At 40.3% G+C, this 22,803-nt stretch overlaps 1 protein-coding gene across 2 annotated transcripts in view; it reads left to right on the top strand.

The window, feature by feature from the left end:
• adgrd2 (adhesion G protein-coupled receptor D2) overlaps positions 1-22,803 on the top strand; it is a 105,258-nt gene that overhangs the window by 17,131 nt on the left and 65,324 nt on the right. For both annotated transcript variants that reach the window (XM_037978469.1, XM_017432974.3), the window contains exons 6-15: positions 4,247-4,341; positions 4,846-5,136; positions 8,078-8,189; positions 12,953-13,087; positions 13,393-13,501; positions 15,869-15,974; positions 16,069-16,124; positions 16,291-16,417; positions 16,527-16,630; positions 16,794-16,896. In XM_037978469.1, the coding sequence (XP_037834397.1) occupies positions 4,247-4,341; positions 4,846-5,136; positions 8,078-8,189; positions 12,953-13,087; positions 13,393-13,501; positions 15,869-15,974; positions 16,069-16,124; positions 16,291-16,417; positions 16,527-16,630; positions 16,794-16,896 (1,238 nt within the window). The remainder of the gene's footprint in view (positions 1-4,246; positions 4,342-4,845; positions 5,137-8,077; positions 8,190-12,952; positions 13,088-13,392; positions 13,502-15,868; positions 15,975-16,068; positions 16,125-16,290; positions 16,418-16,526; positions 16,631-16,793; positions 16,897-22,803) is intronic.

A 22,803-nucleotide genomic window follows, 5' to 3' on the forward strand; every position in this document is an offset into this window, starting at 1 on the left:
CTGGAGAAATCAAAGAACATGATCCTCACAGTGCTGCCTGCTTTGTCCAGATGACAGTGGGTTTGTTGAAGCAGGTGTATGATGGCATCTTCAACTCCAACTCCACGGCGATAAGCAAACTGAAGGGGGTCCTGATATGTGCTGGTTTGCTTATTCAGGTGGGCTAACAGGAGTCTCTCCAGGACCTTCATGATGTGGGATGTCAGGGCAACAGGTCTGTAGTCATTGATGACTGAGGGGTGAGTTTTCTTTGGTACTGGAACCAGACAGGATGTCTTCCACAACAGTGGTACCTTCTCTTGAGTCAAGCTAAGGTTGAAGAGGTGTTGCAGAATCCCACAGAGCTGTTCTGCATAGGCCTTCAGGACTCTGGGGCTGACACCATCTGGACCTGCAGCCTTGTTCCGGTTCAGTCTCTCCAGCTGCCTCTTCACTTGACTTCTAGAAACAGAAAGGTGGGAGGGGGAAGCAAAGGGGGCAGCAGCATCTCCTGATTTGGGTGAAGACAAACTTGTGGAAGTACAGTCCTAGGAACAGTTATGATACTGCACAGAACCTTCAATCTCCCAGGCCTCTGGCAAAGGACCAGCCCTTGAACCGTCCATGTGAAAAAAGAAAATAAAAAAATAGGGGAAATGGGGTAATTTTTCTTTCTTTTAAATAAATTTTTTATATATATATATATATATATATATATATATATATATATATATATATATATTTATATCCATCCATCCATCTTCTTCCGCTTATCCGGGGTCGGGTCGCGGGGGTAGCAGCCCAAGCAGGGAGACCCAGACTTCCCTCTCCCCAGCCACTTGGGCAAGCTCCTCCGGGGCAAATCCCAAGGCATTCCCAGGCCAGCAGAGAAACATAGTCCCTCCAGCGTGTCCTGGGTCTTCCTCTGGGCCTCCTCCCGGTGGGACGTGCCCGGAACACCTCACCAGGGAGGCATCCTAACCAGATACCCGAGCCACCTCAACTGGCTCCTCTCGACGTGGAGAAGCAACGGCTCTACTCTGAGTCCCTCCCGGATGACTGAGCTTCTCACCCTATCTCTAAAAGAGAGCCCAGACACCCTGCGAAGAAAACTCATTTCAGCTGCTTGTATGCACGATCTTGTTCTTTCAGTCACTACCCAAAGCTCGTGACCATAGATGAGGGTAGGAACGTAGAACGACCGGTAAATCGAGAGGTTCGCCTTTTGACTCAGCTCTCTCTTCACCACGACAGACCAGTACAGTTCCCGCTTCACTGCAGACTGATCCTCATCCCAGCCGCTTTGCACTCGGCTGCAAACTGCTCTAGCGAAAGCTGTAGATCATGGCAAGTAGGACCACATCATCTGCAAAAAGCAGAGACGCAATCCTAAGGTCACCAAAACGGATTCCCTCTACACCTTGGCTGCGCCAAGAAATTTTGTCCATAAACGTTATGAACAGAATCGGTGACAAAGGGCAACCTTGGCGGAGTCCAACTCTCACTGGAAACAAGTCCGACTTACTGCCGGCAATGCAGACCAAGCTCTGACACCGGTCATATAGGGACCTAACAGCCCGTATCAAAGGGCCCGGTACCCCATACTCCCGGAGTAGCCCCCACAGGATTCCCCGAGGGACACTGTCAAATGCCTTCTCCAAGACCACAAAACACATGTAGACTGGTTGGGCGAGCTCCCATGCACCCTCAAGGATCCTGCTGAGGGTATAGAGCTGGTCCAGTGTTCCATGACCAGGACGGAAACCACACTGCTCTTCCTGAATCCGAGGTTCGACTATCCGACGGACTCTCCTCTCCAGAACCCCTGAATAGACCTTACCAGGGAGGCTTAAGAGTGTGATCCATCTATAGTTAGAACACACTCTCCGGTCACCCTTTTTGAATAAGGGGACCACCACCCCGGTCTGCCAATCCAAGGGAACTGCCCCCGATGTCCGCGCAATATTGCAGAATCGTGTTACCAAAACAACCCTACAACATCCAGAGCCTTAAGGTACTCCGGGCAAATCTCATCCACCCCCGGAGCCCTGCCACGAGGAGCTTTTTAACCACCTCAGTGACCTCAGCATCGGAAATTGGAGAGCCCGATCCAAAGTCCCCTGGCTCTGCCTCCTGAATGGAAGACGTGCCCGAGGGATTGAGGAGGTCTTCGAAGTATTCCGCCCACCGACCCATGACATCCCGAGTCGAGGTCAGCAGCACACCACCCCCACTATAAACAGTGTTGGTGCTGAATTGCTTTCCCCTCTTGAGACGCCGTATGGTGGACCAGAATCGCCTCGAAGCCATACGGAAGTCTTTCTCCATGGCCTCTCCAAACTCCTTCCATGCCCAAGTTTTTGCCTGAGCGACCATCCGAGCTGCATGCTGCTTGGACTGCCGGTACCCGTCAGCTGCTTCTGGAGTCCCACAGGCCAAAAAGGTCTGATAAGACTCCTTTTTCAGCCTGATAGCATCCCTCACTGCCGGTGTCCACCAGCGGGTTCAAAGCCCGGGCTCAATGTCCCCCTCCTCCCCCGGAACATGTTCAAAGTTCTGCCGGAGGTGGGAGTTAAAGCTCCGCCTAACAGGAGACTCTGCCAGACGTTCCCAACAGACCCTCACAATACGTTTGGGCCTGCCAGGTCTGACCGGCATCCTCCCCCATCATCGGAGGCAACTCACCACCAGGTAGTGGTCAGTTGACAGCTCCGCCCCTCTCTTCACCCGAGTGTCCAAAACATGCGGCCGCAGATCAGATGAAACAACAACAAAGTNATATTTGAACTGCGACCTAGGGTGTCCTGGTGCCAAGAGCACATATGGACACCCTTATGTTTGAACATGGTGTTTGTTAAGGACAATCCACGACAAGCACAGAAGTCCAGCAACAGAACACCGCTCTGGTTCAGATCAGGGGGGCCGTTCCTCCCAACCACACCCCTCCAGGTCTCACTGTCATTGCCCACGTGAGCGTTGAAATCCCCCAAGCAGAACAAGGGAGTTCCCAGGAGGGGCACTCTCCAGTAACCCCTCCAAGGACTCCAAAAAGGGTGGGTAATCTGAACTGCTGTTTGGCGCGTAAGCGCAAACAACAGTCAGGACCCGTCCCCCCACACGTAGGCGGAGGGAGGCTACACTCTCGTTCACCGGGGTAAACCCCAACGTACAGGCACCAAGATGGGGGGCAACAAGTATGCCCACTCCTGCTCGGCGCCTCTCACCAGGGACAACTCCAGAGTGAAAGAGTGTCCAACCCCTGTCAAGGAGACTGGTTCCGAAGCCAGAACCGTGCGTTGAGGTGAGCCCGACTATTTCTAGCTGGAACCTGTCAACCTCACACACCAGCTCAGGCTCCTTCCCCACCAGAGAGGTGACATTCCATGTCCCAACAGCCAGCTTCTGTAGCCAAGGATCAGACCGCCAACAGTATATAATATTATATAATTATAACAGTATTTGAACCCTGGTTTCTTACATTAAAGCATGGTGCAACTAAATACACTGTAAGTTGTGCCATTGCTTCCCCTTATGTAGACACAAATACCTCCCCATTTTCATCAAATAATCAGAGGCTGATGTGTATATGTACATCAAACAATTTCTTCAAACTAAAGTTTAATAAAAATTAATCCAGTGAAGAATGAGATACTTTGCTAACAGACAAACTGAGTTAACATAAACAGTTAATGTGAAAATTTTAAGCAAATATCTCAGGTAACCTAATATTCCTCAGTGTTTGTGTTGGGAATGACTCTGAGCTACTACTACACCAAGTTTTAACTCGATGTAAAACTGACTGAGTTGTAGTCATTTTTTGTGTTTTCTAAGGTTCCTTAACTGTGGCCACCATATTGAATCAGGTTGACTCCAAAGGTTAATCAGCTGTAGATGTACATCCAATAATTATTCTCTCAGAGCAGGGGTGTCCAACTCCAGCTCTCAAGGGCCACTGTCCTAGAAGTTTTAGATTTTTCCACAACACACCTGAGTCAAATGGTTAATTACCTCCTCACCAAATCATGAGGTTCTCAAGAAGCACATCCAAAAGTCATAGATTTAAACCAGGTGTTTTAAAGCAAAAACACATCTAAAACATGATGGAGAATGGCCCCCAAGGAATGGAGTTTGACATGTGTGTCTTAGAGGTTCAAAAACATTCTCTTCGAGGTTCATAAGCTATTTTTGTGACAGACAAATGTACACACACAGGCAAATCATAAAAATATGCATAACTAAAACAGACTTGATATTATTTTTGATCCAGAACGATTTCTGAGGATGAAGGAGATGAGAGAATCTCAGAGCTCCCATCCCACTGCTTTTATGCACCAACTGATGAAGCTTTCCAACAAGAGCCAGGTAGAAACCACTACATATTAACCTATAACATTTACTTCTATCTGTTGTCATCTGTTTGTCTTACATCAGCCAACTGCAGTTAACAACTTTGGGTTTTGCTGTGAAAAAACCTTTATATAAAGTGACTTTATGCTGATTTGATAAGATATAGCACATTAAAATGCCTAATTAACTCAAAGAGCAAAAAGTTACTGTATGTATTTGAAATTACAATTGATCTTTTTCCTTGTCTACTTGAGATAAAGAACACAAAGAGCTTTTTCAAAAACGTTAAAAATATGAATTTTACATTTGAAGCTGCTGTAACAGAAATGAAATGTACAACTGAACATGATACATTGAAAAATGAAAAATACTACACAAAATGTTGGCTAAAATCATTGAAGTTTTGCTTTTCATTCAGTATTATGTTTAGTTTTTTTACTTTAGTTTTTGAATATTTGGAAATGTGATAAAATGAGGACTTGTTGTTGTGCTGAATTCAGCATATTTTTCTCCTCTCAGCCAGTTTTAGGTCAGCAGCCATCAGGCCTAAACAGCCTGGCCCAGGCCTCAGTCCTGCTCAATGTCTCACTCCAAGCCCTAGAAGAAACGCAGCAGGAGGGACTGGAGCCATCGGACATGGTGTCACTGATTCAGCTGCTGTCATTGACCTCTGACATCCCCTCAGAGCTGCTTGCCTATGCTGAAAACAGCAGTCATGACAACATCCAGGAGCTCAGTCAGCACTTCATAAGTGTGGCCAACAGCATCATCAGTGAAGAAAATACCCTCAAGTGGCAGGCCATCAAGGAGGTAGCACATAATAAACAAAGTAGTTTACTATAGCCTCATTTTTGTTGTTCTTCTAGCTCAGTGCAGCTCTATAAAGAGTTCCCAAAACTTCATAAATGCAGGGACCCCCTGCCTACCTGGTGAGTGCCTCAAAGTCGCACTGTTTGTTAGGAACAAACTAATCTTGTCATGTAGAATAAATAGAGTGCCTCTTTATGTTTTGATAAAACTTTAAATTTAAAAACTTTAAAGAGGAAACAAGAAAATCATTTGACAAGAATCTGCAAAACAATAAGGAGCTAAACAGAGCTCTTGTAAGTGCTGTACAAAATAATCAGAGAATATTTAAATGATTGGAACGTTTGCAAGTATGAAAACACTGATGTACAACCAACTGCATGATATATTAGCTGAAAATCTCTGCAGTTATTCATTACATATATGTATATGATTAAAGGTACCAATAAGCATTGAAGCTGTTATGATTTGAGGTTGTTGTTTTTTTGTATTTGATGTCATGTTGTCACTCTTGTGTTCTGTGTTTTCATCATTTTTGTAATTCTGTTTTGTTGTTGTGCGATTAGTTTTCTCATGTGTTTCCTGTGTCACTATTCACCTGCCCTCAGCTCAGTTTTCCTCCAATCAGCCTGTCATGCCCACTTTCACCTGTCCCAATTTACTGATCAGTCACCTGTGTCTACTCCCTTATCAGCCTATGCCTTTTATAATCCGTTTTTTAGCTTTCACTACTTGCTGGTTCATTCATTTTGCATTCAGTTTTGTCTCTGCTTCATGTTCTTCCCCATCTTGTTGTTTATCTGTTTTGTTCATGCCATTGTCAAGCCCTTGTTTCATCCTCCTTGTGTTTGTTTAGTTAGTTTTGTTTTTGTTTGCTGCCACGTCAGCCTTTTCTTTTCCTTTTTTTTTAATGAATCAGTTGGGGTTTTTTTTCAACTCAACATGAGTCTGCATTCTGGGTTCATTCAGCACAAACATTATATAATCATCCTTCTTACTATTTTGTTAAATGTAAATAATTATGTCTCTAGTTGCACAGCTCTGTAATAAAACAAGCAAATTATATATCAAAACTGCAGCTCAATTAAGAATAGTGTGTTATTAATTTTCGTTGTGGTAAGTTGTACAAAGTAGTAAAAATTTAAAAGAAAAATAAAAAAAGCTGCACAAAAAACCCTCCCAAAAAACAATTTTGATCAGTGGGATTTTGTCCAAACACCTAGAGTAAACACAGCCCTATTTAGAACTCTGTATTTCATACAGAATTTTACAATAGAAACATCATTCAAACTAATAAATAAATAAATAAACTGTCACTAATATCTCTTATGATTTTTACATAATCACACTTTAAGTTTTGTATTTATAGATTTTACCACAGAAAGTTAAACTTTGAGTGGGATAATGTCACATTACCAATCACATGTCGAAGTCTCCCTGGGCAAGACACTAAACCCCTCATCGCCTCCAATGTGTGTCCCATCTGTATATGAATGGAGTTTAAACCACTGATTAGACTCTGTAGAATGATTTATTCAGGTTAGCTTTGTAGAGATGTAGGAGAATGCGGTATGAATCTGAATGTGGATGGGTATATGAGGGCAGATTGTGTTGTAAAGCATTTTAAATGGCCTGGTCGCTTACAAAGGTGCTCTATAAGCAGACTATATAACATTCCGTTTACCATTTACATACTAACTTTTGAATTGTCTAAAATTTCAAAACCTTTGCAAACAAACTCTTCTTATTCAAAACATACCTCAAAACAGAGGCATTTTTGTTTTCTATAACCCAGTGTATCTCTCACTGCTATTGGGTTTACGTTTTTTTCTTAAATCTCTCAAGAATGCAGAGAATGTACAGCTGAGCTTAAACAGACTTAAATTATATTTTAACAGTTTAAACATCAAGTTGTAGGCATTTTTTCTGATCAAAAATCATTACAAAGTTAATGTTGGAACATTTGACTGTAACTGCAACAGCACCCTTCAAAATTTCTTCAGAAATTTTCTGTTTCAAATATGTTTTTTTGCATTTAGGGCTATCAACTGTAATTTTGCAAAAATAGAACCCTGATATAGAATCCATACTCAGAAAGGCTAAGTATAAAAGTATTAGTAGATAATATGTTGCATTCCTGTTTGGTAGACCATTGTATGGTTCAAATGTAGCTCTGCATCTGCTCAGCTTAATAGTAGACATTCTGCCAGGGAGAGTTGTGTTATTTTAACTTTAAACCACTAGGTGACAGTATTCTTCTTAAAATACAGAACTAAAGCTGGAACAATGAATAGGAGAAGCAATTAATTCAAATCTGCCTGTGACATTACTCAATCATTCAGTTTTTACTCTAGTTTTTGACAGAAAATTTTCATGTAATTCAATTCACTGATTGTATATTGCTTCTTTTATTTGTTTTATCACTTCTGTCTCTGCACTATTGATGTGTGTATATAGACCCGTACAACGATTACCTTATGTGAAGAGTAGTGTTTCTCTCGGCTCTATGCCCCCCCTACACACACACACAACACACACCCAGCCTCTTAGAGCTCCAAGGCCACCTCAACGCAGACTCAATGGATGAGAAGCACTCTAAAAAAACGCTGCTGCACTCATCCACAAGCCTCCTGCACTCTGCTCCCAGCTCTGTCTCCAAGGCTTGGTTCAGAGATGGGCACGCTGAAATCAGAATGTGTGTGTGGGTTTTTTTAAGTGAACAATGGCAACATCTATGAGGCATGCATTATTGAGCTATCTGTTGAGGTCTCCTCAGCTAATCTGTGTAGACTCTAGCAAACAGTTAACAGAACTGAAAGCATTTTTTTATTGTGTGGCAATCAATGGTAATTTTGAAGTGTCCTTAGCTTTGATGAATGTGTGGAGCAGGGCAGAGTGGATGAGTGCTGCTGATGCTGACACACTGCTGCTCTGTGGATTTTAGGTAGTGAACGGACCCATGGATGTTGTCAAGAGCATTGACCAAATGGTGACCCACTTGAGCCCTTGTTTGACAGCAGAGACTGACCACCTGACCATTCACAGACCCAACATCAGTGAGTATGAAATATGAAAATTTAGCACAGGAATTTTGTTGAAAAAGGTGATACATCTGACCCAGGATCTAGGGCCATCATTAAGAAGCTTTAGAAACCACAGAAACGTAATTATGTAACAGGTGACCTTTTAAAAAGGTATAATATTCACTCACCAACGAAGTCAAAATGTGGTGTAAGACCAGCAAAAAGCCTCACTTACTTATTTAAAAAATAATTCTAAGTTATTAGCTGCAGATTTCATTTTGATTTTTATTATAAGTCAAGATACCATCAAATTTTGATGTCTTTTCAGGATGCTGATTTACCTGACTCATTTTATGATGTTTTTTTAAAGGTTTAATAAAAACATCTACAACTCTGTCATTTCCCAACATAAGATGACCTTTGTCTTTGTTGTAAAACTCGGTAGGCAAAAAGAATTCCTTCAAGGAATGCTAGGCCTTTAATTTAAAAAGTGGCTTTAAGAGCAGCCGACAGAGAAAATCAGTCATGGGGTGGAAAGTCGAGGTTGGCGGATCTTAATAAAACTTTTCACACATGCATATTTAGGTATAAAATGGCACATCCCAAAGTATTTTCAAAAATATTACTTTGGTTGCCATGGAAACGAGCTAGGCTGAAAAATTGCGTAAATCAGCATTTTTGGTGTCTCACACGTTCGCATTTTTAGCACTTTTCATGTGCAAATTAGAGATAGATTTGCTAGACCTATATATTAATGATACATATCACTGAAATCTGGAAACTTTATATTTTCAAAAGAGGTCTAACATATATATGTACTATTTAAGTGTAAAGGCACTATTCACGTTTTAGAAGAGTAACTTTATTTAAATTTTACAAGTTTGGAAAATTCCAAAAAATGGCAATATTCCTTGTTCTACTGCCAGAATTGGGACCAAGGTAGGCCATTATACTGGCATAAATATGAAAGATGGATTCCTAAGCTACACATTTATGGAAAAAAAGTTAATTGACCCATACCCATGGATAATCTGGAAGCAATTAAGTATTAGCCCAAATTCCAATATTGGTAAAATATGAAGAAACTGTAAAAATGGCTTTTTTGAAAAGATCTTCCAGAATGTGAGGATCAACCCATCATCTTGTCATCATATGTCATTTGTAGAGTGACCCCTGTAGTCCATTATAGCATTTTAAAAATTTATTGCAATTTAGTTTCAATACCAATATGTGTCACATACATCTCACCATATTTGGCTGAAATGCAAATTTCAGTAAATATTGTGAAAATGGCTTTTTTGAAAAAATCTTCCAGAATGTTAGGATCAACCCATCATTTTGCAGTCTCTTCAGGATTTTGTGGGCATTTTTTGTGATTGTCGCGGGCTAAAATGCCTGATTTCGCAGGGCATTTTCCCTAAAAGTTGCGATAAAAAGTTGCAATTTTTTTTTTTACTAAAATCCATAAAAAAACATAACTTTTAATTTATAAACCAAAAATACTTACTAGTTTTGTAAGATAATTACCAACTAACATTGACATTATCAAAAGGTGCTTTATTTGAGAACTTTGATAGCTTATAAACTGACATTCATGACCATTTCTAGATTGTCCCTCGTCTGCAGCTCTCCTCACATGTTTTGCAGACACAAAGTGTTTGTCGATGCGTTTATATTCGATGATTACACTGCAGGACGTGCAAAACAGTTTCCCCCCCACTCTCGTGCAGCTGGGGAGGAAACTGGTTTGCGACCGCAGTGAAGTTAGTTTTAAGTTGGATATTGGATATTAGCGTTCCTGTTTCGGGTCAGCCGTGAGCTAGACGCCGCTACCTCTGCGGAGCGCAAATATTCAATTTAAAACTAACTTCGCTGTGGTATTTTGCGCGGTCCTTTGCTGTAATCTTTGTGGGCAAATGTGAAGCATTAGCGCACATTTTGGCTTCGGTCGCTGCTTCTCCATGCTCCTGGCATTCTGATGTTAACAGGATGTGATGTCACATATCTTCTTTGTGAGTTATTTGGGGTTAAAGTTGCGGGAAAGTCGCAGTGTTTTGGACAAAGTTGCAAAAAGTTGCGATTTCACGGGATTTGCTTGATTTTGCGTTAATAGTTGCGATCGCAACATCGTGAAATCCTGGAGGGTCTGATTTCGTCATCATATATCATTTATAGAGTGACCCATGAAAAAAAAAAAAGTTATTGCAATTCTATGGCAATACCTATATGTGGCAGAGGCCTACACTCAATTTTTATTATCAGGGTACAAAGATTTTACAAAAACTGTAAAAATGGTTTAATTTACACACTCCACAGTTAGTGCTGCCAAGGTGAGACACTAACAAGTAACTACCACCTAAATTTCAAATAAACCTATACAAATCAATATCTAGTGATAAGTGCACGATAACTCACGAACTATTGAAATATGGACACTTGCACGTACAAGATGACTGCAGGTCACAATGACAAAGTCAAGAGCAAGTCACCATGCTGCGGTTCATGGTTTACAAAGGAGGAATATATGTATAAACAATTGTACAGGTGGATTGCAGATGACTGTGAACATGTCTTTGCAATCGTTCAGTGGCAAAACAGTTTCAGATTCTCTTGAACTGCTACCACAATCGATGGGTGGAAAAAGTCCTGGGATCACGGCAAATGAGCAGCTCATTGTGCCGAGTTCACAGATTCTTTAGTATCTGTGGGTGAGTCCAAATGAATCTGATTCTGAAACAAGAAAATTCTAATAAATCATGATAACTGGTCTCGAGAAAAAAACGTATTTCACATTGCAGCTCTAGTTGTTCTTATGCAACCACAATGATTGTTACATAAAAAACGGTTGCAAATCAACTATATGAAGCAATCATTTCAGTATAAATTACTTAATATACTTACGATAATACTTTGAGTCAATTGAAAGTCGTTTTCTATGGTTGAAACTTCCAGTGCATACGCTGTTGTTATGACAACACGTGGCGGTAAATATTTCGTTGAACCGTTTCAATGACAAAAACCACTCTAGAATGCATCAAATTCTCAAGTTTCCACCCCCTTTATTGGGGCATTTTCAAAAAGGTCAATTAAATTTTTTTACACATATAAGAAAATACACTATTTTTCTTAATATCTATTGAATATGAAGTCATCGATTAGGTCCAAACTCCGACAATTTAATTTTTTAGTGAAACGTGTTTTTTAACTAATTTGAGAGCTCGAAATAGGACCTTATTTTAAAAATTCGTATTTCATAAAATATCTGTTCCAAAGGCACATAATGTTCAAAAACACAAAGAAGAGATATGTTTCTTCACAAAACAGTGTTTAAAAAATATTTAAAAAGCATATATAGTGTTTTTTCTACGCATTGAAAAGTGCCATTTTTGGTCTTATTAACTTGCTGAATTTGAGGCGCATTTGCCCCCAAAACACACGGCTGGATACCATGGCAACCACTTAATATTATGCCAAAATATTTTGGGAAAGATTTACACTAGCCAAGTACTATTCACACACCCAGTTTCATTAAAATCCATGAGATGTCACTTTCCATGTTTTTTTGCAATAGGACCGATTTTTTGCAATATGACTGTCAGCTGCTCCTAAATCTACTACAAAGTCTTTTAACTTAACAAGGCTAAGGCCTATTAACTTTTCATTGGTAATCATGATTGACTGCAGCTGGTAGTTCATTTTTGTCAGCATAAAATTGACTTGTTTTGACAGCATTTATTGTTTTGATTCATACTCAGAACAATGGAAATGTGGAACTTAGTGAAGATGTAAAAAGGAAAACTACTGAATGCCACATGTTGGAAAAGTCTTTTGCAACAACTTTAAATTCCAAGATCATTTGTTAAAACTATTGTACTAAGTAAAGTTATTAAAATGTTCTACCACTTTAACACATTATGGAAGAAGACCAAAAAGGTCACCATCAGTTTGGGAACAACTCAGGAACCACTAAGGCTCAACAAACTGGAAATTGTATAACACTCATGTTACTTTCCATGGTGAAGCCAGTTTTACATCACAATGGACTGAGAGGGTGCCAACTATGAAAAAAGCCTCTGTTACAAATGCTATCATACTAGGGCATTGCACAAAGTGGGGGAAATATTTACAAAACAGAACTACCTGGTCTCTACCTTCACTTTAAAGCAGCTGGTTATTTGAAACTTAGACACAATTGGTGTGTTCCTACAGGACTATGATCCCAAACACATCAAAACTAATTTCAGTTTGGATTAAACAGGCTAATATTAAGTTTCTGAAATGGCCTTCTTAAAGCCTCATCCTCAACCTGATTCTGGACTATGCTTAAAGTTTGGGCCTTTGCAAGGAAACCAACCAATTTTAATGAATTATATCAGTTTTGTTAGAAAGAGTAGGCTCCTACCATTTCTGCAGAAACATGTTAAAGTTACCATGGTAACGTAATTTCACCTCTGGATATTTTTTAAAAATTGGGTCTTTGCCATTTTTTGGAAGTTTGTCTATAGAAAATGTCAGGTGAGGGGAAAAAAGGGGAAGCAAACAGAATTGTGATTTTTTTTCAATAAATGCAAAATGAGAAAGTAAAATGGGTTTTGCAGTAAGTGTGATCTTGATGTTTTATCTTAACTATGTTTATAACAATTTTCATCAAGATAAATTGCATCGCTATGATTGTGCACTTTATGAAAATATTTTACTTTTTGTATTACAAAAAATTAGACTCACTCTTGATATTTTGTGTAAAATTGAAAATTAGCTCTGAAATTTTGCTTTTTTACTGTGTTGCCTTTTTTTAGAACTTGAGGTACATCACCAGAAGCTGGAGGAGAGATTCAAAATATTGAACTTCTGTGGTCCTAGAACAGAAAAACACACTAGTCTAGACTGCATCTCAGTACCACATCAGAAGATACAGGATCTCCATAACAATGGTAAAACAACTGTTACAAAAAGCCATCACCTTCTCTCATTTGCTTATTCTACAATTATTTATTTTGAGTTAAGTGAAAGCAAAGGACGTTGCAGCAACAGAGCTGTCAATATTCTGCTACTTGCGCACCTGAGCGCCCACAGTAAAGTGCAGAGGAGGAGCATTGTCAAGATTCCTTACATCTTCTCATTGTGAACGATTCATATTTTTTATTAAAAGGCATATTTCTTGGTATTGTTTGCTGTGACTGATGAAAGCTGAAAAGAGAGGAACAAAAAACATTTAATCGTTGTTTTAAATGTTCAGGTTTCTATAAGCTCACCTTGGTCAACACTTGGTATGGCTCTCTACAACCTCTTTTCAATGCAGAGGAGAACATCACGATGGAGCCTACTGTCACTGATGGCAGTCAGAGGTAACATTTAAGCACAAGCAGAAATGGAAATATTGTAATTCAATCTGAAAATCATTTGTTGATGGGCTGCTAAACAGAAAACAACCTCATGTTGAAAAGTCCAATTGGCAGAGAGAATCATTTTTATTCCAGACATTTTTTTCTCATCTGTACTGTATGGTAGGGGACAGCACTGACTTTTAAACAGTTTGTTTCAACAAATTTATTTAAGTTGTGGTTGGATGTAATTGGCCTAACCCATGTACTGAGTCTTCAAAAATATCATAGTACACAGGTGGTTTAGCGGGATATCCATTCATCTTTTTTTTTCTTTACCCCCTTGATATCCTTTGCAGGGCACAGGTGGAGACAAGTTGGTGACTGAAAATAGTGGGAAAATTGTGAATAAATAGGTGAATTTTCCTTTGCAGCCTTACTGAATTTTAGGTGTTTGTGCACAAAGTGTCAAGTGAGCCATATAGTTGTGTTTTAAATAGCCAGCTTTTAAAAAACACAACCTAGTTTTGTGTGCATGGCTTGCAAAACTGCATTCTTGGCCATGCACATTATTTCACTGTTCACATCATACCCACCTCAGCTCTTTTTGTACCGACCTTAGTAGCCACCCCCAAATTTATGATTTAATCTACTGGAATACTTTTTTTAAAAAGAAGACCAGTTTTTCTAATATTTATTATTTATTATCAATGTTCTTATTAGAACTGGACATGTTTTCTGTCAGAAGAGAGCTCCTATGCAGGTGTCAAAATAAAGACAAGGGTTGGACACATTCCCATGATGCAATTTAGGCAGGTTCCAGATGTACATGTTGATTCTGACTATTTTGAGAGAAAATTTATTGTTCGAATCTCAAGCAACAGGACTGACAAATGTTGCAAGACATTCTAGAGACTTTCTCATAAAAGCTGCTTACCAACTAGTTGCAGCTCAGTGAGATACCACCTTTACATTCTTACCTAGGGCCAGTTTAAGCCAGTATCTCACTGAGCTGTGACTGTTGGAGAATAATTTAGAAACAACATCTATGAGGGAGTCTCTAAATTGTCTCAAAACATTTGCAGGGGCTCTCGATTTCCTTGTGTGCGTCACAAAGGCTAGTAGTTTTGTTACTAGAATTTTGAACATGTCCGAGAGTTCATTTGTGTTGTGAATGCATTTTTTTTTTTTTTTTGCAAAGGTATTTGAAGGAAATGACTTTGTATACAAGTTTACCATTGATCTTTAGCATGATGATGGAAGTGGAGCTATCAGAGGACTGGCAGTTGTGGGTGTAGATGGAGAAGGATAGGAATTCAGGACACAGCCTTATGGAGCACCTGTGCTGATAGGAAGATACTTGAAAGTGGTTTTCCCTACCAAGCCACATGGGTCCAGTTAGGAGGTTTAGGATCCAGTTCCACAGTGTGCTAGTCAGAATCAATGCTTTCATCTTCATAAACAGTGTAAGGAGGACTATGGTATTGAATGCTGAGCTGTAGAGAATAAACAGCATTTTCACATAGTTGTCAATAGTTGTCCATAGTTGGCAATGGCAGATTTTGTTCAGACAAAGAGGGACAACAGTTTGGGCGAAAGTTACAGCTCTCCTGTTATAGCTCTCCTAAGGACCCTTCAGACTCAGTGACAGAAGACAGGGGTTCCATGTTGAGTATCTTCATTTCCAAAGTGTAATCCAGTAGATTCAATCATAAACATGGGGTCAGCTGCCAAGGTGGGGACAAAGCGGGTTTAGGCAAGTACAATGTGGGCATAGGTCACATGTATCAAACTGTGTTGCTCGGAGGCCGAGGAACATGTTTTAGATGTATTCCTGCTTTAAAACACCTGGTTTAAATGAACGACTTGTGAACGTGCTTCTGAAGGAACTTGCTGATTTGGTGAGGAAGTAATTAAAACATTTGAATCAGGTGTGTTGGAGCAGGAAAACCTAAACCTTGCAGGACGGTGGCCCTTGAGGCCTGGCATTTGACACCCCTGGCATAGGTGAACAACAAAATAATGTGCACAGCCTAGAATACAGCTTTGCGAGATGTACACACAAAAATAGGCCAAGGGCAGGTCATTCTTAACTAATTTTCTTGCAAGATCTCAAAATATTACAAGAGACCACGCCTAACATCATTTACAAAATTTGACCCACACGGGTGCAACTCTGTCACTTCTCAACATAAGATGATCCTAGTTTAAAACTTAGGTCTGAAAAGCAGCAGCAAAAACAAGAAAAGCTAGGTCTTTAGTTTAAATCTAAAATAATGTTATATCTAAATAATATTTTTGATTGGAACTTTGCTCTTTTATTAGGTTATGATGATGATGTTGATGTTGATTATGATATATACTGATGTACAATTGTTTGTACACTTCTAGGTATCTGGGCACCATTCTGGGCTCCTCTATCATATCTACCACTGTGCTGGGAGACAACCAACCAGTTAGCATGGCAGTTCATTTTCAGCTCTTGCACAGAGTACAGGTCAACGAAATGTCTAAGATCTGTTGTCTTTTTTCAAATACACATTTTTGTAAGATTAATATCATATTTATCATAAATTCTGTATGTCCAACAGCAATCCGTTGATACTGTGTACAATCCAGTGTGTGCCTTCTGGGATTTTAATCTCAAGTAAGTAGTAATGAGAATCATGTAAAGTATATATATTATTAATTAAGAATTTAAATATTACTCTGTAAAGATGCAGTAGTGGAACACATGCTAGTATGCAAGTATTTTATTTCTGTGCATTGCGTTTATGTAGATCTGTAAGTATCTGTTCTTTGTGTCCAACTAGCCCTGAGGCTGGTGGGTGGTGGAATACTAAAGGCTGTGAGATAGTGTCCAAACATTATGAACACACTGTGTGCTACTGCAACCACACAACTAATTTTGCATTGCTGCTGCAGGTCTATGAAGCACAGGTAATATTTTGCTATCAAGTAATAATTATGGATTTTTGTGTGGGCTTTTATCAACAATATGTGGAGCTATTTATACTCTATATACTCTGTGTGTGCATTTTTGTGTCAGAGGAGCACAGAGAATGAAAAAGCTCTGCAGGTTCTGACGTTAATTGGCTGTGGAGTGTCTCTGTGTGGCCTCCTCTTCACCTTCATCCTCTTCGTTGCTGTGGGGTGAGTCACAAAGATCACAGAATTTTCTGTGAAAGCATCAAGGGTGAAAATTATTTCATAAATCTGTAGATGTGTGAGCATCACTGCAATGAAATGTTTTTTGATAAAATCCTGTACTAGTGTGACCTTCACTCACGTACTGAGTTCTGTTTTGTGTGTGTAGAGTCCCAAAGTCCGACCGCACCACTGTCCATAAGAACCTGATAATTGCTCTGGGTCTTGCTGAGCTGCTGCTGATATGTAGTGACTGGGCATCTGAAAATGAGGTAATTCTCTAAAATGTTTCTTTCAGAATACAAAATAATGTAAAATGAACTGAAATGAGGACACAGTAGCACTAATGGAGCATACAAAAAGTAAAAGTCAGGAGTAGGGGAGGCAAATGTGGTCTGGACCCATGATCTGGAACCTTACCTGAATGAAGTATTATTTGGACCCAGATCAGTTGTTAAATTTCACATGAATTAAATATTTTTTTAAGTGTGCACATGTGTGTATACCCAGTGAGGGCAGTCCATCCTTTTCTGACTGAGGACGATGGCCTCAGATTGGAAGGTGCTGATCTTCATCCGAGCTGCTTCACACTTGGCTGCATACTGCTCCAGTGAGGGCTCTAGTTCACGGCACAATGACACCAACAGGACTACATCATCTGCAAACGGCAGAGACGGAACCCTAAAGCCATCATAATGAACACCTTCTGTCCCCTGGTTGCACTGGGAAATTTTGTCCATGTTATGAACAGAATCATTGGTAAAGAACAATCCTGGTAGAGTCTGACTCTCATCCTGAAGAGGTCAGACTTTCTATTAGCACTGCAAATCCGACTCTCGCATTATTTGCTTAGAGACTGAATGGCCCATAGAGGTGGACCTCCAATCACATACTTTCAAAGCACCCACCACATAGTACCTCAGACAGCATGGTTGAATTCCTTCTCTAAGTCCACAAAACACATGTAGATTGGTTGGGCAAACTCCCATGCCCCAGTATTCCACCGCCAGGACAAAACCCACAATGTTCCTCCTGAATCTGAGATTCAACCACTGACCAGACTCACTTCTCCAGCACTCCTAAATAGACCTTACCAGGGAGGTTAAGGAGTGTGATTCCCCTGTAAATGGAACACACCCACCAGCCCCCCTTCTTGAAAAGGGGAACCACCACCCTAGTCTGCCATTCAAGTGGCACTGCGCCTATGTGGGGCGGCAGTGGCTCAGGAGGTAGGGGTTTGTCTTGTGATCAGAGGGTTGCTGGTTCGGCCAGAGCGTTGTGTCCTTGGGCAAGACACTTCACACTTCGGTGGCGCCGGTGTGATGGCAGCCTCACTTCTGTCAGCCCGCTACATTGTGCATCAACAATGTAGCTCACCACCATCAGTGTGTAAATGTGTGGGTGAATGGGTGAATGATTGTAGTGTAAAGTGCTTTGGGGTCCTTGGACTAGATAAAGCGCTATATACGTGCAAGCCATTTACCAAGCCATTTACCATGTCCATGCAGTGTTGCAAAAGTGCATCAACCATGATAGCCCAGCCTTGAGGAACTTGGGTGAATCAGGTCCACCCCAAGCCCTTCTGTCGTTTACCAATTTAACTAGCTCATCAACCTCAGCCCTGATTATGGATGGACCCACCCTAAAGTCCCCAGACTTAGCCTCCTCCATGTAAAACATGCTGGTGGAATTGAAACGGTCCTCAAAATATTTCTTCCACCGTCTGACAACATCACTGATTGAGATCAACAACACCCCACCTCCACTACACACAGTGTTGGTAAAGTGCTGCTTCTTCATCCTCAGCTGCCTGACTGTTTGCCAGGATGGTAAATACATATAGTATAAGACTGCTATATAAGACTGTACTTATATGGCACCTTTCAGCCAACCAGGCTACTCAAAGTGCTTTACAACACAATTCACATTTACCCATTCACACACACATTCATACAGCACTCTACTACATCTCTACAAAGCTAATCTAAATAAATGATTCTATTGAGTCTAAGCAGTGCTTTCAACTCCATTCATACACTGAAGAGGCACACATTGGAGAATCTTGTTTGAGCTAGTTGAGAGTCTCTATCCAAGGTATCACTGAACTCTTCCCATACCTGAGCTTTTGCCTCTGCAACAGCTAAAGCTGCAGCTTAGTTGGCCCACCGATGCACCCCAGCTGCTTCTGAAAGCTAACAAGGCTCAGTAGGACTCTTTCTTCTTGATGGCCTTCCTCACCCAGGGTGTACACCACCAGGGTTGAGCATGGCCACCACAAGTTAAGCTGGGGCCAGGAAGAGACCAGTGGTGACCTTGGCCCCATAGATAAATGCTTGGCTATATAGTACTTTTAGGCAATATTAAAACAGAAAGCATGTCCACTATTTATTTAGTCAAAATGATGCACTTATGCCTCTAGAGAATTATGTGCTCCCTTATCAGCCTTACAAAGTGATTGGACCATTGGTTCTTAACACCCCAGAAGCATGCCTGAGGAATATAGGGGTGGAGCTGGCATGATTAACTGTCTTCTAGTGATGCACTACCCATGCTCCTCACTGGGTTAATGTTGGCATCACACAAAAATAATGTCCCACGGCTTCAGGATCTAAGATCTGAACACACCAATATCCTAGAGCAAAAAACAGTAACTATAACAGTGGCAGGCATCCAAGACAGAGTCTCAGGAATGAAAAGCTGGACTGCACCGGGACCTGACATGATCCAAACCTTCTGGCTGAAGAAACTGACTGCTCTCCATGAAGCAGGACAAATAAATGAGCTGAAAAGGGCCCACCCTGAGTGGTTGACCCAAGGCCAGACAATATTAATCATGAAATCACCTCCAGAAAGGGGCAACTCCGTCCAACTACTGGCCAATCATCTGCGTCTGTATAATATGGAAGTTCCTGTCAGGCATCATAGCTGATAAGATGAATAGGCACATGGGTCAATACCTGAGCGAAGCACAGAAGGGAATTGGCACCAACATCAGGGGAGCCAAGCACCAGCTACTAGTCAACAGAACTGTTGCTTGAGACTGTAAAACCAAACACACAAACTTGTGCACGGCCTGGATTGACTACAGGAAAGCCTATGACTCAATGCCTCACACATGCTCAAAACTGTACAACATCAACAGCACAACTAAGAAGCTTCATTGAGGACCCAATGGGAATGTGGAAGACAACTCAAGAGGCCAATTCAGTTGCACAAATCAGCATCAAATGCGGCATATACTAAAGCAATGCTTTGTCACCACTGCTGTTCTGCATGGGACTGAACAAGGAAATGGTTGATATTAACAAATCCTACCAGTAGCTAGAGAGGGCTGCACTGACGGACAGCACAGAAGCACTAATCATAGCTGCACAAAAGCAGGTCCTCAGCACAAGAGCAATAGAGGCGGGGAGCTATCTTACCAGGCAGGAAACAAGATGCAGGCTGTGTAAAGCTGCTCCTGAGACAGTCCGGTACATAATAGCAGGATGTAAGATGCAGGCAGGCAAAGCATACATGGAACGCCATAATCAAGTGGCTGGAATAGTGTACACAAACATCTGTACTGAATATGGACCGGAAGTCCCACAGTCGAAATGTGAGGTTCCACTAAGGGTGGTGGAGAATGGTAGGTCTAAGATACTGTGGGACTTCCAGATACAGACTGACAAACAGATGATGGCTAACCACCAGACATTGTGGTGGTAGATAAGATACAGAAGACAGCAGTGATGGTGGATGTAGCAGTGGATAAAGCGACTATAACATCAGGAAGAAGGAACATGAGAAGCTCAAGAAATGCCAAGGGCTGAAAGAGGAAATAGTGGTGCCAGCGGTCATTGGAGAACTCAGTGCTGTGACCCCCAAACTGGAAGAGATCTCTGTCCAGAAGAGTGTAGTCCTAGGAACAGCTAAGATACTGCATAAAACCCTCAAGCTCTCGGGCCTCTGGTAGAGGACCTGAGCTTGAAGTAAAAGTGCAACCGCCCATGTGGAACAAATAGGGCGAGATAGAAGTTTGTTTAGTTTGTTTACATTGTTTCCCTGTGTCACAAGTCATTCTTGTCCTCAGTTTTTTGTTTTATTTTGTTTTTTGTTATTTTTTACATTTTGTTATATTTTTAAAATCTCTTGCGTTCCGTTTGTTTCCATTGTCTCCATGTGTCACCAGTCATTCTTGTTACTCATTCAGTTCTTGCCCTTATTTTACCAGTCACACTTGTTCATCGTATTCAGTAGTTAGTTCACTTAAACCTCATCAACTCGTCAATCAGTCTTCTGTTTGCCTCCATGCCAATTTTCTCTGTGATTCTCATGATTTTGCTTCTTGAGCTTTGTCATTTGTCAGCTATTTATTTTGTGTTTCAGTTCCCATTTGTGTTTGGACAGCAGCCAGCCATGTCAACCTTTTTGTTTAGTCATTTAAGCCTATTTTTATCAAGTCCTTGCTTGAGTCTGTATCGTTGAGTCCTATTTGCAACAGTTCTGACAGCTATAGTTGATACTGCATTCATGATATTCAATAACAAAGTTTGGATAGATTGTACATATTAAAGTTGTCCCTACAAAATTTTGCCGGAAGCATCACTGGCCTTACTGGCTTGATTCTTTGTATATGCACCTTGCAGCCTAGTCTTTAGACTCAGGCATACACGCCCTGTAAAAAGAAAATGTGATTCATCGGACTAGGGCAGCTGTTTTGTTTACTCTGTGGTCCAGCCCTAAAGCTGTTGTACTGACTGTATTCATGTAAAACACTGCATCCTGACATATACACAAAAATTGTAAAATATTGTCTTCTCTAAAACCTTTCTAGCAAAACTAGCTAGTATTTTTCTTTTATATAATTTGACTCATAGTTGCTTAATTGCATGAAACAAAACAGGTTAACTTTTGTTGCCTATGTGCACCAGAGAGCTTTGACCTTGCAGATCACCAGGTTTCCTTCTTTTCTTCCTCTGAGAACTTTTGGTACGTTCTGACTACTGCCTTCCAGTATCATCCCACAATAGCTTTATGTGTTAAGACCAAACTGTTAGGACATCAAAATTTGTTGTCATACAAACTTCTATACTGCCCTTTTTTATTTTCTTCCATCACAGCAACTTCAAGGGCAAATATTTCCTTGTTACATATAAAATATCATCATCAATTATGAGAGGTATGCAGTTAAAACATTGGTACAAACTGTCAGAGGCCACATGTTTGGGCTAATTACAGTGTATTGATTTGCAATGGGTTATAAACAAGATAAACTGTTTTAATTGGAAATATGTATATAATGTTAAATATCTGCAGGCTGTGTTTGAATGTTCTGAATCGGATGTAAAATTTAAAAGAAGCTCCAGTCAGTATTGTTACAGTAACTGTTGATAAGATAAAGATTATTTAAAAAAATATTTGGTAATGATTTCACACCTTTTAATTGTATTTATCTTTATTATTTATTCAGTTTATCTCAACTCCATAAACATTTTAGCTCAGTATTTAAATTTGTCACAAATAAATTTACCCAATTGTGAGAAATTTACAAGTTCATGTTCTAATTTCAGCAGATTTTTTTGTCACAATGCATGGCATGGAATCTCAAAAATCAATACTACTATTACTTTTACTAATATAAAAAATTAAAATAACAATAATATTAAATGTGTATGTTTGGACATATTCATCACATTTCTTTAGCATTAAGAAGCTTTTGTGTTCAAAATGACACAAACCGTTTTACAGAGAAGAGAAACAACAGTGGCCTCTGCAGGAAAAAGAGTGAACTGCAGCCTCAAAGTACATTACAAAAAACTCCAGTAAAGACAGAGTTTGTGCTTTGTGAAAGATAATTGAGACTGAGTTTCAATAAAGTCTGAGGTCCCACTAAAAAAGTAAAATTTGTGTATCTTCTTCACTAGTATTACTTATTTCAGTCGTTTTCCAAGGTATTAACATTGACAGAGTCCTCGGTTACCTAACCCTTCATTCTTTATAAATTCTTACCCTGTTCAGGGTGGTTTTGGCCCATCATATCTGCCACTGGCTGAGAGGAGTACACATTGAGAAAGGACCACCAAATTGTAAATTGCAGAAATGTAAAATTAAACTTTTTTTTTTCTACAGAGTGTGCTGGGCCAAACAGGGCCAAAAAAAAGTTTTTTTTTGTGTGTGTGTGTGTTGTTGTTTTTTAA

The sequence above is a fragment of the Kryptolebias marmoratus genome, linkage group LG1 (assembly GCF_001649575.2).
Source record: "Kryptolebias marmoratus isolate JLee-2015 linkage group LG1, ASM164957v2, whole genome shotgun sequence".
NCBI lineage: Eukaryota > Metazoa > Chordata > Actinopteri > Cyprinodontiformes > Rivulidae > Kryptolebias > Kryptolebias marmoratus.